The sequence below is a fragment of the Cetorhinus maximus genome, chromosome 15, assembly GCF_964194155.1.
Source record: "Cetorhinus maximus chromosome 15, sCetMax3.hap1.1, whole genome shotgun sequence".
Classification (NCBI taxonomy): Eukaryota; Metazoa; Chordata; class Chondrichthyes; order Lamniformes; family Cetorhinidae; genus Cetorhinus; species Cetorhinus maximus.
Window position 1 is genome coordinate 36,551,740 of NC_135893.1, and position 13,332 is coordinate 36,565,071.

The 13,332-nt window shown below is 45.1% G+C and overlaps 1 protein-coding gene across 4 annotated transcripts in view; it reads right to left on the reverse strand.

Annotated features, from left to right (window-relative positions):
• LOC144690609 (endothelin-converting enzyme 1-like) overlaps positions 1-13,332 on the reverse strand; it is a 359,428-nt gene that overhangs the window by 4,000 nt on the left and 342,096 nt on the right. For all 4 annotated transcript variants that reach the window (XM_078558277.1, XM_078558278.1, XM_078558279.1 and 1 more), the window contains 2 exons: positions 3,301-3,491; positions 1,245-1,340 (listed from right to left, as the gene is read on the reverse strand). In XM_078558277.1, coding sequence (XP_078414403.1) covers positions 1,245-1,340; positions 3,301-3,491 — 287 coding nt within the window. The remainder of the gene's footprint in view (positions 1-1,244; positions 1,341-3,300; positions 3,492-13,332) is intronic.

Sequence of the window (13,332 nt, forward strand, 5' to 3'; positions counted from 1 at the left end):
AGGCTAAAAAAGTCAGTGGGCAGCCTTCCCACAATCCCAATGACTGCCCTGCAACAATTTAACAGTGGGAGCAGTGTTAATTGCTTTAAGGCGAGACTTCCACCTTTGAGGTGTCAGCTGTGGCTCAGTCCATAGCACCCTCGCCTTTGAATCAGAAGGTTGTGGGTTCATGTCCCACTCCCGGAAACCAAGAACTGTGATTGTACTCAAAAAAGAGTTGCAATCTGTGACTGTTGATAACTCGAAAGAATTTTTTTATCTTGAGAGGAAGCCCCACCTCAGAGAGCTGCTGGCCAATCAGATCACTGGCAGTTCTGTAGTCCCAACAGCGCCAGCTGGGAAGAGTGGCCATTGCTGGAACTACAGGGGCCCCCACCATGCCAAGGAGCCCAGACAGGTCCAGGGTCAGGGGGTCTCAGTGAGGGAGTGAGGAAGATGGAGCTGGTTCAGCAGGCCAGGAAGGGGGTTAAGGGGGGAGGGAGGGTCTGGGGGGTTCTGATGGGTTCAGGGGGACCTGAACAGAGGTTGCCCAACACCAGCACATACAGCTAAAGCTGAACTACCTGCAATGGAGTGGACCCCTTCCTCCATTCCACCCCTCCTGCCACAGTTAAAATACTGCAGGTGGCGGAATGAGGCCCTTAAGTAATCATTAATCGGCCTCTTAAGGGCCTCAAAAGGCCCAAGGGCAGGTGGATTGCCTGACACCCCCACTCCCCCATGTAAAATATTGGGGAGGGTGGTGGGCAGGTAGGTGGAAGCAGGTTCCTGATGGATTTCCCTTCCCCCATCCCCCCACCTTCACCCGCAGCTGGGGAGCGTAAAATCCAGCCGTATGATTCAAAGTCTTACTTTGCATTTCAGAACTGGCAAGTACGCTTCCTTTTCCTTCTCTATCCTCCCCCGCCCACCCCTTCCCTTAAATAAAATGGAAATTTTCCTTCCCAGCTGCTTCACCCCCTTTTCAGCAGATTTCCAGGCCCATAGGAACCTTGGTCAATATGACCCCAATGGAAAAACCATTCAAGTGGTCTGTGGGATGTACAAACTGTAATAAAGCAGGTTCTGTTCCTGAAGCCTTAACACTGTAGGAACAATGTTCCGCCAAAAGTATAATCATTCAAAACTGCAGAACTCCAAGAGGAATTGTCAGTCCAGGCTGGGATTTGAGCCCAGGTCGGAAATCCAGGCCAAGTGTCCCAACAATTCGAGACTTGAATGCAGTTATATGTAATGTACCTTACCTGAGCAAATCCGAGGAAGAAGAGCTGTCGATTGGTAAGGCCCAGGGTTGGCAGAAACATCTCTTCACCATTCTTTTTCACCCAGTTCTCGTAAGCCTAAAAAGCAGATTTTTATTTAACCAGAGTATGGACCTTCCATTACAGATTCATTTAATCAGTCCTTTGGCATCATCTAGTTAACTAGTTTTAATCATTTACTGGGAGTCAGTAATAAAGAACAAATTTACATTTACGTAGCACCCTCTGCATCCTCAGTCCTGTGGAATCTTTTTGCTCCACCTGTGGAATTTTTTTGGTCCACCTGTGGGGGGTTTAATGTCTCATCTGAACGATGGCACCTCAGACAGTGCAGCACTTCCTCAGTGCTTCGCCGGAGCGTCAGTCTAGTTATGTGCTTAATGTCAAAGCCACAACCTTCTGACTCGAGGACCAAGGCTGACCAGCTCATTACAGCACTGGGGCGAGCTCTCCAGGGAAGCCTCAGTTTCAGCAACACTCCACCCTGCTCTGTAAGTTTGGTTTTGCAGGCATTGAGCTGGTTGTTGGGATGGTTTATGCGGCAGCACACTGGGAGAGGTTTTAGCTCATCGTGGGGTTGGTGCAAGGGGTGGTTCGGGGAGAGGGGCGAGTGGTTCCCATAACAGGTGACGCACCTGGAAGTCACACAAAGGAAGTGAGGCCCAGGCCGACTTAACAGCTGGCCTTCTTTTAATTCGCGAAATCCATCTCCCACACCAAGCAGGTGGGAATGAGGTTAAATCTGGTGGACAGGAGTGCATATCAGCCTGCAATATGGCCTTTACCAAGGACCCAAAGGGATGGTCATTAAATGGCAAGTGCTTTTGTGGGGGTGTGGAACAGGGGGAGCATTAGAAAAAGATGGCAGTGTAGGGACAGGGGAGGCCTGAGGGATCAGCCTGGGGCCCTGAGGGATCGATCTAGCGCCTGCAGGAGCACTCCTGCCCCTCATGACCCACAAAGCATTGCTCTCCATGGGCTCTCTGGGCCCACTCCTGTTTTCAGCCAGGTTTCTCCAGTGGGATCGTTACAAGTCACTGCTGAAATCATGTTGAGACACCAATGTTGTCATCTTCAGATTTATTTTTGGTAGTGAGGGTGGGGGGCAGTGGGGGAGCGGTGGGGGTGGGGGGGGGTGGTGGGAAGAGTTTGGAGGCAATTCCGTGATAATATCATATGCAAATGACTCATTGATTTCCTCCCATCTCGTCTCAGCCATTGCTTCTTTGTTTATACAATAACTCTTTAATTCATGCATTCAATTACCAAATTTAAATCCATGAACTAAAGGTCAGAAGACTAGACGAGAGTCTCCCTTTATCTGTACTGCCCAACAAGCTCCACTTTTGATAACAAGAGAAGCAAGAGCCTTGATTTTTAGCCCCTAAAAATCTGATCTAAGGGCCAGCTTGCTGGTTCCCGGCTCTGACTCCATCCTGGGTCATTTTCCTGGAGGCTGGATGGGATGGGCGGCAGGACTACCTGCCAGCAAGCAGCATTTAGCTGATCCAGCTCGTCAGGGGCCACTAGGGCAACTTCCCGGTGGGGGCCAGTTTAGTTGCCTGGAGGCCCTTGCTGCCTGCCTGGGTGCTGTAGCAGCAGCTTGGGATAGAGGGCTACCCCTTCCCCAGCCACAGTGGTGGCCTGCTTGAAAAAGCTATATTTTAATTTAAATTTGAAAAAGTTGGAGAGAGGTCACCTCTATGTTGAAGTGCCCTCTCTCATACTCACCTTCCACTGCAGCTTACTGCTCCGTTCATGCTGGAAGGCCTCTGACTGGCCCTCCAGCTTCAGGAGCATGCCCACTGTCCTTAGTTCGATGGTGAGTCCACCCTTTGGCCATTAATTGGCTATTCTGGGGAAAATCACATCGCGTGACTGTTTCCCATACTGTGCGGGTTTCTGACACACGTTTCAGTCACTGGTCGGGATTCAGAAACCCCCAGGGAAAATCGAGGCCCAGGAGTCTATAATCTGAAGCCTGTAACAGATACCGCTGATGTTGGCCAGGTTCCTCAATGAGCATACAGGTACTTACATGGTAAGCTGCTTTCAGACCTCCGTTGTCAGCAATATTTTCACCCAGCGTTTGCTTGCCATTCACTTGCTCGTTGTTGATGGTGAAGTTATTGTACTGTTCGATCATGCACTCGGTCTGATGTTTGAAGGCCTCGACCGAGGAGTTCTTCCACCAAGATCGTAGGTTGCCATCTTTGTCATACTCCCTCCCTGTCACACAAGCAAATGAAGGAAGAATTGCTTCAGCACCAAGTACAACTTTTGAGCAGCTGCAATTAGTAAAGAGAACCACCAGTGTCAGCAGTGATGCCAGATTCTGAGAGTTTCTCCTTATTTAATCTATCAGAAAGGCCAGAAGGCTCGGTAACCAGAGGTTAATGGTTTCAGATAATTGGAAAAAGAACCAGAGGCGAGCGGAGAATATATTTTTCAAATGGCAATGCGATATGATCTGGAATGTGCTGCCTGAAAGGTCGCTGGAAGATTCAACAGCAACTTTCAAAAGAAAATTGGATATTTACCTGATGGCAAAAATACAAAATGCAGCGCCGTGGGGGAAAGAGCAGGGGAATGGGACTAATTGCATAACTCTTTCAAGTAGATGGCAAGATGGGCTGAATGGCCCTATTCGGTGCTGCGTAATCCTTAAAGGATAAGTTCCTTTTTGAATTTTTTTTGTCAAATATGTTGCATTTGTAATACCTAGGGGTCAGCTGTTGTGTTGGAACTCTATCAAGAATAAAGGAATTATGGCGGGGGTGGGGGGGCGGGGTGGGGAGGTGGGCGTGCTGACTTTTCTGATCTAAGAGTCCTGAAACTTAAAATCCTGTCAGATTTTGAGTTGAGCTTCCACTGGTTTCCTGATGTATGAGGGATGATTGAACCTTCTCCAGTGTTTCAGTGCCTGGCTTGATACCTTAGCTCTTTACTAAGCCGAGTGCATTGGAGAGAAATTACCCCCACATGAATTGGTTGGTGTTCCTGGCTTGCAATGTTTATAGGTTGCATTTAATTAGAGTCCAACAATGGCTTATTTACCAAAGCAACGCTAATGGCCGTTTCAATTAAACTGCTTTGGTTTCTCGTGGGATCAAGAGAAAGCAAGGGGGAAAGAAAAAAAACATCTTGCATTTATATAGCGCCTTTCACACGCTTTGAGGCAACCTAAGTGCTTTACACCCAATGAAGCATAGTTAGTTATAATGCAGGGCATGAACAGCAAGATCCCACAAACAGCAATGAAATAAATCACCAGGTGATCTGTTTCAGTGATACTGGTTGAGGGATAAATTTTCTCCAAGACACCAGGAGAACTCCTCTGCCCTTCTTTGAAATAGTGCTATGGGATCTTTCCCATCCATCTGAAATGGCAGACATCTTAGCTTAACATCCCATCAAAAAGAACGAGCCAATCGTCGATCCTTTCTGAATGTCTGCAACAGGTGCATCTTACGACACAAACACAGTTTTCTGCCCATATATTGTGCAAATCTATTTGCATTCTACATTCATATATATATTACTAATAGTGCTTCTTGTATTTATTAACTATTATTGCACATGAACTAGATCCCAAAAGATGCAATGGTTTAAAACTGAGACTGCACTACAGTTCAGATGATTTATGTTGTTTGAACAGTTAGATCTTTAGCTCTCTAGTTAAGGAGGACAATTTGTTATGTTACACTGATACTGAAAGATTAGTAAGGGGCAAAACTATCAAACTAATTTTTCCGGTAATAAGATGGTTGTTTTCCAAAACCCAAAAGATTTCAGGAGTGTATTCCCACAAAATTTAAAATGGGATTTACTCTGCTGACCTGCTGCACAAGTAATGGTGATGGCGAAGGAAGTCCGCCTCCATTACTTCAGCAGAAAACTAACCCATTACTGAGTTTTGTCAGTCTATTTGCTTGATGTTATATTTGGGTTTAATTTCACCAGGGGCTGAATTTTACGGAAGGAGGTAATACTCGCACCCACACACCCACCCCCCTCGACCTCTCCCACCCCCAGAAGAAAAGTTGGTCAATAAAAGGCTGCCTTGCAGTGATAACAAATTGCTAGCTATATTGCTGTGTGGTAGGAGTTTAGACAGAGTTTGGGGATTATCTGGTCTCCCAAAGTATTGAGTCCACAGGGCGGAATTTTATAGCTCTTTCGCGGCAGGGGCAGGGCCATAAAATGCAGATTGTAAAATTCTGCCCATAGTCTTCTGAAACCAGAACTTTTATTTACAGCAAGTATTTACATATTTGGACCTCTCCATGAGGTTGGAGCTTCTCCTCTCCCAGATCTCTCTCGCTTTTCAGTCATGTGATCTGACATTATTACATCAGCATCATATTTGCTTTTGATATTAACCCTTTATCTACATCTCTCTATCCCCTTCATATTTACATCCGTCTACATCTCCCCTGAAGTCTCAGACATCACAGGGTTAGTCTCTGAGGTACCTTGTGTTATGGCACAACCAATGGTAAATGCTGAGTTGTTCTTATCCCAAAGGGAAACTTGAAACAACTGCCACAACTTGTTTTGCAATTTGTATAAATTTCGAGATGCGTGCCTTGAATTCAGCAATAATGAGACTACCAAGTCTTATAGGTTTTTACAAAACAAGGTTAAACATTTATTAATAAGAGAAATGATTTTAAGCACATACATATGTCTACAAATTACTACTATAATAACTTCTAAAACCCCTACTTAATCTGACTCCCAGTTACACTTTTGTTTAAGGCAACAGTAAGACACATGGATTTTAAAAGACCCAGGCAAGGTGACACACAATACCCTGAACCAGTCGAATTCAAAGTGAGTTTCCTTAGCTTCAGTTCTTTGAAGACAGTAGCTTGAGGCATAGATGTTGAAAGCTTTTCACACTTGTTAGATCTTAAAATGCCTACCCTTATACATAGCTTCACTCCTTTACACATATTTTCTCCTTTGAATGCAAATTCCCATTGTTTCACTATATCTTTGGACTTTACCTTTCTGATAATAAAAATCTCTCATAGTACTAAACTTTACCAGCAATATTTGGGAAAAATAAACACACTGGGCAGAATCTTCTGCCTGTCAAGCGGATGTGGGCGGGTGTGGAGCTGATCACCGCCCGTAATTGGCTGCGCGCTGCCATTTTACGTGGGCAGGCCAATTAAGGCCTGCCCAGCATGACGCACGCCCGGTAGCGTTTGGCGCTACCTGTGCGGGTGGGGGAGGAGGGAGAGTTGGGGCCTGCGCTCTTTCACGCATGTGCGTGAAAGAGCGCAGAAATCTCGGTGAGGCACAGAGCTGCCTCAGGGAGATTAAGTTCAGTTTTAAAGTTGGAAAAAAATAAAATTAATCTGACATGTCCCAACATATGACAGTGTCATATGAGCTGGGACATGTTTATGAATTGTCATAAAATTTTTTATTTAATTAATAAAACCTTCATGAAACCTCATCTCCTAAGGTTGGACGGGCAGCATTTAGAATTAGTTTAATTAGTTTATCAATGGCCTAAACAGGCCTTTGACAGTTCGGTGGGCACGCAGCTGTTTCCGGCGTGTGTCCGCCGAATGGAAGATTGGAATGATACGTGGTGACATCATCGAGCATCATTTTGTGTGTTGGCATGGGGGGCCGCTCTCGCATGCCAACGAGAAAATTCTACTCACTGTTTCTGAACTTCACCTGGCTAGGTGACACATTTCACCCCTCTGAAAACAATCTAGTCTGGCTTATCTCAAAATGCAAATGTTCCCTTGACACCTATGTTTTCCTACTTAACATTTCAAACCTAGCTCACCTTCTACCACATCAAAGCCTTCAGACCAGTTGCCTTTAATCAAATTAAGCCACACATATAGCCACGTATACCACTATTTTACAATAAATCCAAATAACATTATGAGAATTATTATATCTTCCTGACACTTGACCAATCTCCCTAATCTTGTTCTGATCTCCTTTTGAAGTCAAGGATATTCCATACTCTCCCTTCTGTCGGTGTGAGTGATCTTCTCCTGGGTGGCTGTAGAGCTTGTAGTAAGATTTTCTGTTTCTTCAGATCTGAGTAGTAAGTCCAAATTTCTATTGGCCTTCTTTCCAAAGATATCAAAATGTTGAGGTTTCTCCTTATGATATCGTGGCATGTCTTAACCCTGTACGATCTTGGTTGGGGAGTTTTTTCAATGGTTGGCCCATTCTTCTGTTGATCTTGGACCCATACTCTCTCCCTTGGCTTCAGCACTACTACCTCATGTGCTCTATGCCTGTGATTAAAGTTCTGGCCTGGTTGTTTCTCTGTTCTTCCTCACGCTGTTTTACCCTCTCATGGTCGTTCATGGTGATGTTGGGTTTGAGTTTTTGTCAGATGTAAGCTGTGTTCTCAACTTCCTACCCATTAGTAACTCTGATGGTGAGAAACCATTCTGTGGTGGTGAGGATCCATATCTCAGAAGAGCTGGTTTAAGGTCTTTGTTTTTCTTTACTAAATCCTCAATGGTTCGTACCACTCACTTAGACACTCCACTTGCTTGAGGATAGTCACATGAATGAAGCCATATTCATTTGGAATTGGTCATTTGCAAGTTGTAGCTCATTGTCCGACACTTCATGTCCGGAATGCCATGCCTTGAATAAATTCTCTTGAGGGATTGAATGACTGCTTCTGTTGTGATATTATGCTATCGGTTTACTTCAATCCACCGTGAATAATAATCAATAACGATAAGGAAGGTTTTCCCCTCAAATTCAAGTAAGTCCATTCCCAGGCGCTCCCCTGGCCTTGATGGAAAGGTAGAAGGTAATTGTTGTTGTGTGTGTCCCTAGCTGTTTACAAGTAACACAGTTAGAAATCATTCCTTCTATAGAGCGAGTAATGCCTGGACACCACACTGATTGCTGCACCCTTGCACAACACTTTCTAATTCCTAGATGACCTTGGTGAAGCCTTTGAAGAATATCAGCCAAAGGGCTTTCGGTATGGCTATTCTCTCATTGAAGACTAGTAAGTCATCAATGGCAGTGAGGTGCTTGCGCTGATCAAAAGATTGGAGTAGTATCGGATTACTGGGGATATAGCCTGGACATCCTTCCAGACAATATTCTTGGATCTGAAGATATTCTTCATCTCGTTTCTGGGCATGCTCTACTTACTTGTAGTAGCTGGAAAGTGCCGAGTGATTAAGGACACAAATGCTTCAACCTCCTCGATAAAGTGTAAATCCTCATGTTCAGTTGCTTCTGATGGCATTCGTGACAGTGGGTTCACTGTTTGACATTTTTCTTGCATATACTCTGTGATGGAGTCGTATCTCATCAATCTTAATCTGAACCACTGCATTCTGAACGGCATCTTTGGAATTCCTTTCATGTTCGGAAGGGTGACTAATGGTTTATGGTGCGTGTCGATCTTGAAACACAATCCCAGAACATAGACGGAAAATTTTTCACACGCCCATGTGGCTGCCAAAGCTTCTTTTTCTATCGTGGCACATCATTGTTCTGTTCCTGCCAGTGACCTAGAGGCAAAGTAGACTGGTCTATGCTTGCCGTCATTTTTCACTTCAAATAGTACTGCCAGCACTGCCCCCAATTCTATAGATGATGCATCCACTGATACTATGGTTAAGTCTGGGTTGTACTGTACCAAGATTTCAGCAGAGATTAGAATTTGTTTAATCCTTTCAAAAGCACTTTGCTGGTCCACATCCCTGTCTCAATAGCTGTCTCAAGGACTTGTTGACGTCTGCTAAATTCGGCAGGAACTTGCCTACTTGGTTCATCCTCCCTAGGAATCTTGGAAGCTCAGTTCTGTTCCTGAGTCGCAGAAATTCTCTTGTATCTTTTGTTTTTTGGGGATCAACTGTGAATCCAGTGGCTTGTACTATGTGACCAAGAAACCTAATCATGGGTTTGACAAACTCTCATTTTTCATTCAGCATTAGGCCTGCACCGTATACAGCTCTCAGACCTGTTCTGACCCTGTGATCAATCTCTTCTCTCATGGATCCATGTATGAGTATATCGTCCATAAAGCACATTACTCCTTCCATGCCTTCTAAAGTGTGAGACATTGTTCTCTGGGAAATTACTGGAGCGGACACTATTCCAAATGGCAATCTATTGAAACAATAATGACCAAAAGGTGTTATAAATGTGGTCAGCAACCTGGATTCTTTGTCTTAATCTGAACCACTGCATTCTGAACAGCATCTTTGGAATTCCTTTCATGTTCAGAAGGGTGACTAATGGTTTATGGTGTGTTTCGATCTTGAAACGCAATCCCAGAACATAGACAGAAATTTTTCACACGCCCATGTGGCTGCCAAACCATTAAAATCCACTGTTTGCATAAAATTGGGTAAATAAAGCGCTCTCGGCTAGGTTCGCAAGTGTCTCATCCACTGAAGCCATTGGGTGATTCTCAAGTACCACTTCTTCATTTAGTTGCCTTAAATCCATGTAGATTCTCATATTCCCGCTTGGCTTTGGGACTGTAACCGTACCTGAACACCATTTTGTCAGCGTGGTGACTGGTGACATAACCCCTTGCTGCTGCATCTTTTCTATTTTGACCTTGACTTTGTCCAAGAGTGGGTGAGGGACTTTCCTCGGTGTAAAGAGACAAATTGCTTTAGCACCAGCTTGCAGGGTGATGTGGTACGCGGTCTTTAATTTTCCCAGTCCTGTAAACAATTTTGGGAATTTGTTTCGGAATGCAGCAACTTCGCCTACCTTACAGGTTAATTTCAGTTTTAGGCACACCTTTCTGCTTAGTTGAGAGCATTCTTGATATAGAACGACAGAGGTTCGAGGATTTCTCCATCTTTATATTTCAGCTTTGCCACGAGTTGGCCTTTCACTTTTAATGCAGTCCCCTCAGGATCTTGTAATTTAATAGATGAAGGTTACAATGTAGTCTGTTTGAGCCATTTGATTTCATCTAAAATAGAAACCCCTGCTCCTGTGTCTAATTTAAACTCTGTGGGTCCATCCACTTGGAATTTAACACTCCAATACTTGTTTTCAGTGTCAGGGGAGGCGATGGCATAGTGGTATTGTCGCTGGACTAGTAATCCACCCCCTCCCTAACAGCACTGTGGGTGTACCTACACCACAGGGACTGCAGCGGTTCAAGGTGGCAGCTCACCACACACATTCTCAAGGGCAATTAGGGATGGGCAATAAATGCTGGCCCAGCCAATGAAGCCCACATCCCGTGAATGAATAATTTAAAAAAATTACCTCCCCTAGGAAGGTTAATTCCTGTTCTTGTGGTCCTTCCACTTTTTGTACATCACTCTGTTTTAAAATTTTCTCCCTCTTTTTACAGGTCAGCATTTGAGTGACAAACAATTTTGAAGTGCCCTGTTTTACCAACGTTGTGGCAATTTGCGTCCCCTGCTGGACATTCTGTGTTTGTGCAGTTTGTCCCTGCCACACCGGAGACACTTTAAAATGGCGGTGGGTGTGCTTTTCGCCATTTTGGTAGGCTTAGGCTTTGGTGCGCTTTCCATTTTATGGCCTGCATTTTCACCAAATTCCGCTGCCCAGCATATTATGCCAGTGGAGGTGGAAAGAAATTCTTAAGCAGTCAGTAATTGGCTGCTTTAAGGGCCTGAATAGACCTAAAGGCAGATGGGCCCCCTATCCACCCCCCAGCTGGATTATGGGGTTGGCGGGAAGATGGAGGGCTAGCCCGACATATTTTAGTACCGAAAACTCGCCCGGCATTGCCATAAAATCCAGTCCCAGGCGTTTTGTGATTCATATCTTTATTTAACTTGTATTATTTATGATGTCCATCTGATGCAATCTTTAATCCAAAGGGATAGTGCCATGTAACATGAGACAAGAGGAGGAATTTTATCAGGTCCTTGGAGGCAGGTTTGGAGGTGAGGCGGAGGAAGGGTGAGCAAAATTAAAGAGAAATGCAAAATACTGCGGATGCTGGAAATCTAGAACAAAAACAAAAATACCTGGAAAAACTCAGCAGGTCTGACAGCATCTGCGGAGAGGAACAAGGCAAAAGAGATAGGCAGAAATTCTGTTGGAGAGAAGAGCAATACTTCTTCAAGGTAAGACATTCCCTGAAGAGAGGTGGCAGTCAAATTAAACACTAAGATAAAAGCATGTTTCATGTTTCAAACCCACCCAGGATTACAGGTATCTCTGGGACATACAATGTTCCTTGGACTGCTGACTCATTGCATCCTGAGATCCACACTCAGTGCCATGCGCCGCCATATGAACACACTCGACCGCTCCCTTCAGTAGCGAAGACGCACCCTATTTCTAAGCTATCCTTGTCCCCAATTTCATTTTATCCTTCATCTCATCTGACGCCTCAACAAGAAACTTTGTACCTTTTAGCCTATTTCGATTCCCCCCCACCCCACTTCCACTAGGACTATCTGTCCCTTGCTCATCCTGCTTTCCACCCTTAATGTCCCCATTAGCACATTTCTTAGCTAATATCACCACCGACAACAACTCTTTGTCCTTTTGTCTATGACATCTTTTGGCAATCTCCACCTATCACTGACCCTCTATCCAGCTCTACCTGTCCCACCCCCCCTTAAACCAGCTTATATTTCACATCTTTTCTATTTTTCCTTAGTTCTGATGAAGAGTCATTCGGACTCGAAACGTTAACTGTGTTCCTCTCCGCAGATGCTGTCAGACCTGCTGAGTTTTTCCAGGTATTTTTGTTTTTGTTAAAGAAAAATGCTTTGGGCTGGTTTGCTGATGTGCTCCCGCCTCTTGCTGCTTTTCCTGGAGTGGTCTGAGTCCGAGGTCAGTAGCCTACTCAGCAGGAAGCCAATTAAGGTGGATAATTAGGCAATTAACCGCAATCTTCCACTGGGCAGTGCAACGTTTGCAGCATCACATGAGGCCCCATGCTGTGCCGACACCTCAGCAACTCAGAGGAGGTGGCTGCACAACAAGAGGTCAGAGTGGCATGAAAATTCAAATCTTTCTAACTTTTAATAACAAAAGAAATGGCAAGGCTGCTGGCAGAGGCTTGCCATTGTGTGAGGAGCTCTTGAAAGCTGATGTCTCTGCCAGTGCTGGGGGTGATGCACTGGCAGCCACTCCCATCAAACTGATGGTACCTCCATTGTGTTCCTCCCATTCCTGCTGCGTCCCCCTTGGCCGCACTCTCACTGCGGACACAGGGAAGGCTGCTGACCACACTTAACTGGGGCAATCTGCTGCCTCCTCAAGCTGCCCGCTGTCCCCAGAGGCGGATTCGTCATTGGCTGCCTTCCGGAAGGTTGAACCGGAATGACCAAAAATGGTTCCGGTGGCCAAAAATTTTCTAAGTCTGGAAAATTATTTGTAAGTAGGATAACTGCAAACCTTCAGGGCTATTCTGTAAAGAGATTATTAACAATAAAAAAAATTATGGATTGTCAGAGACAATTTCACTGATGAGAACCAGTAGCTGGGAAATACAAAACAGTCAATAATCGTTCAGTGTCATTTATAGTCTTGGCCATGCAGGAACTACAACACCAATTTGTATTTATATAGCACCTTTAATGCAGTACAATCTCCAAAGGTGTTTTATTGGCGCATTAGAAAACAAAATTTGAACTAAATCTCATCAGGACTTAGTAGGACAGATGATCAAAAGCTTGGTCAAAGTTGCAGGCTTTGAGGAGTGGCTAAAAGGAGGAAAGGGAGTTAGAGAGCTGGAGAGTTGTAGCGAGGCAATTCCAGAGCTTTGGACTCAGCAGCTAAAGGCGTGGCCAATGATGGTAGATCAATTAAAATCGAGAGGCTCAAGGGATCGGGATTGGCGGAGTGTAGGTCTCTCACAGGATAATCGGGCTGGAGGAGGTTACAGAATAGGGAGGGGCAAAGCCATGCAAGGTTCTGAAACTTGAACCAGGATTTTCCAGCCCGGTTGCAGGTGGGACCCGCCGCGGGCGAGGCAGCGTTCCAGCTAGAAGTCTGTTGACTTGCAGCGGGACCTGACAATCCTGGCGGTGGGCGGGTGCGGAAAATCCCACCTAATGGGCCAGGATTTTTTACCTTGGTGGGTGGGTGT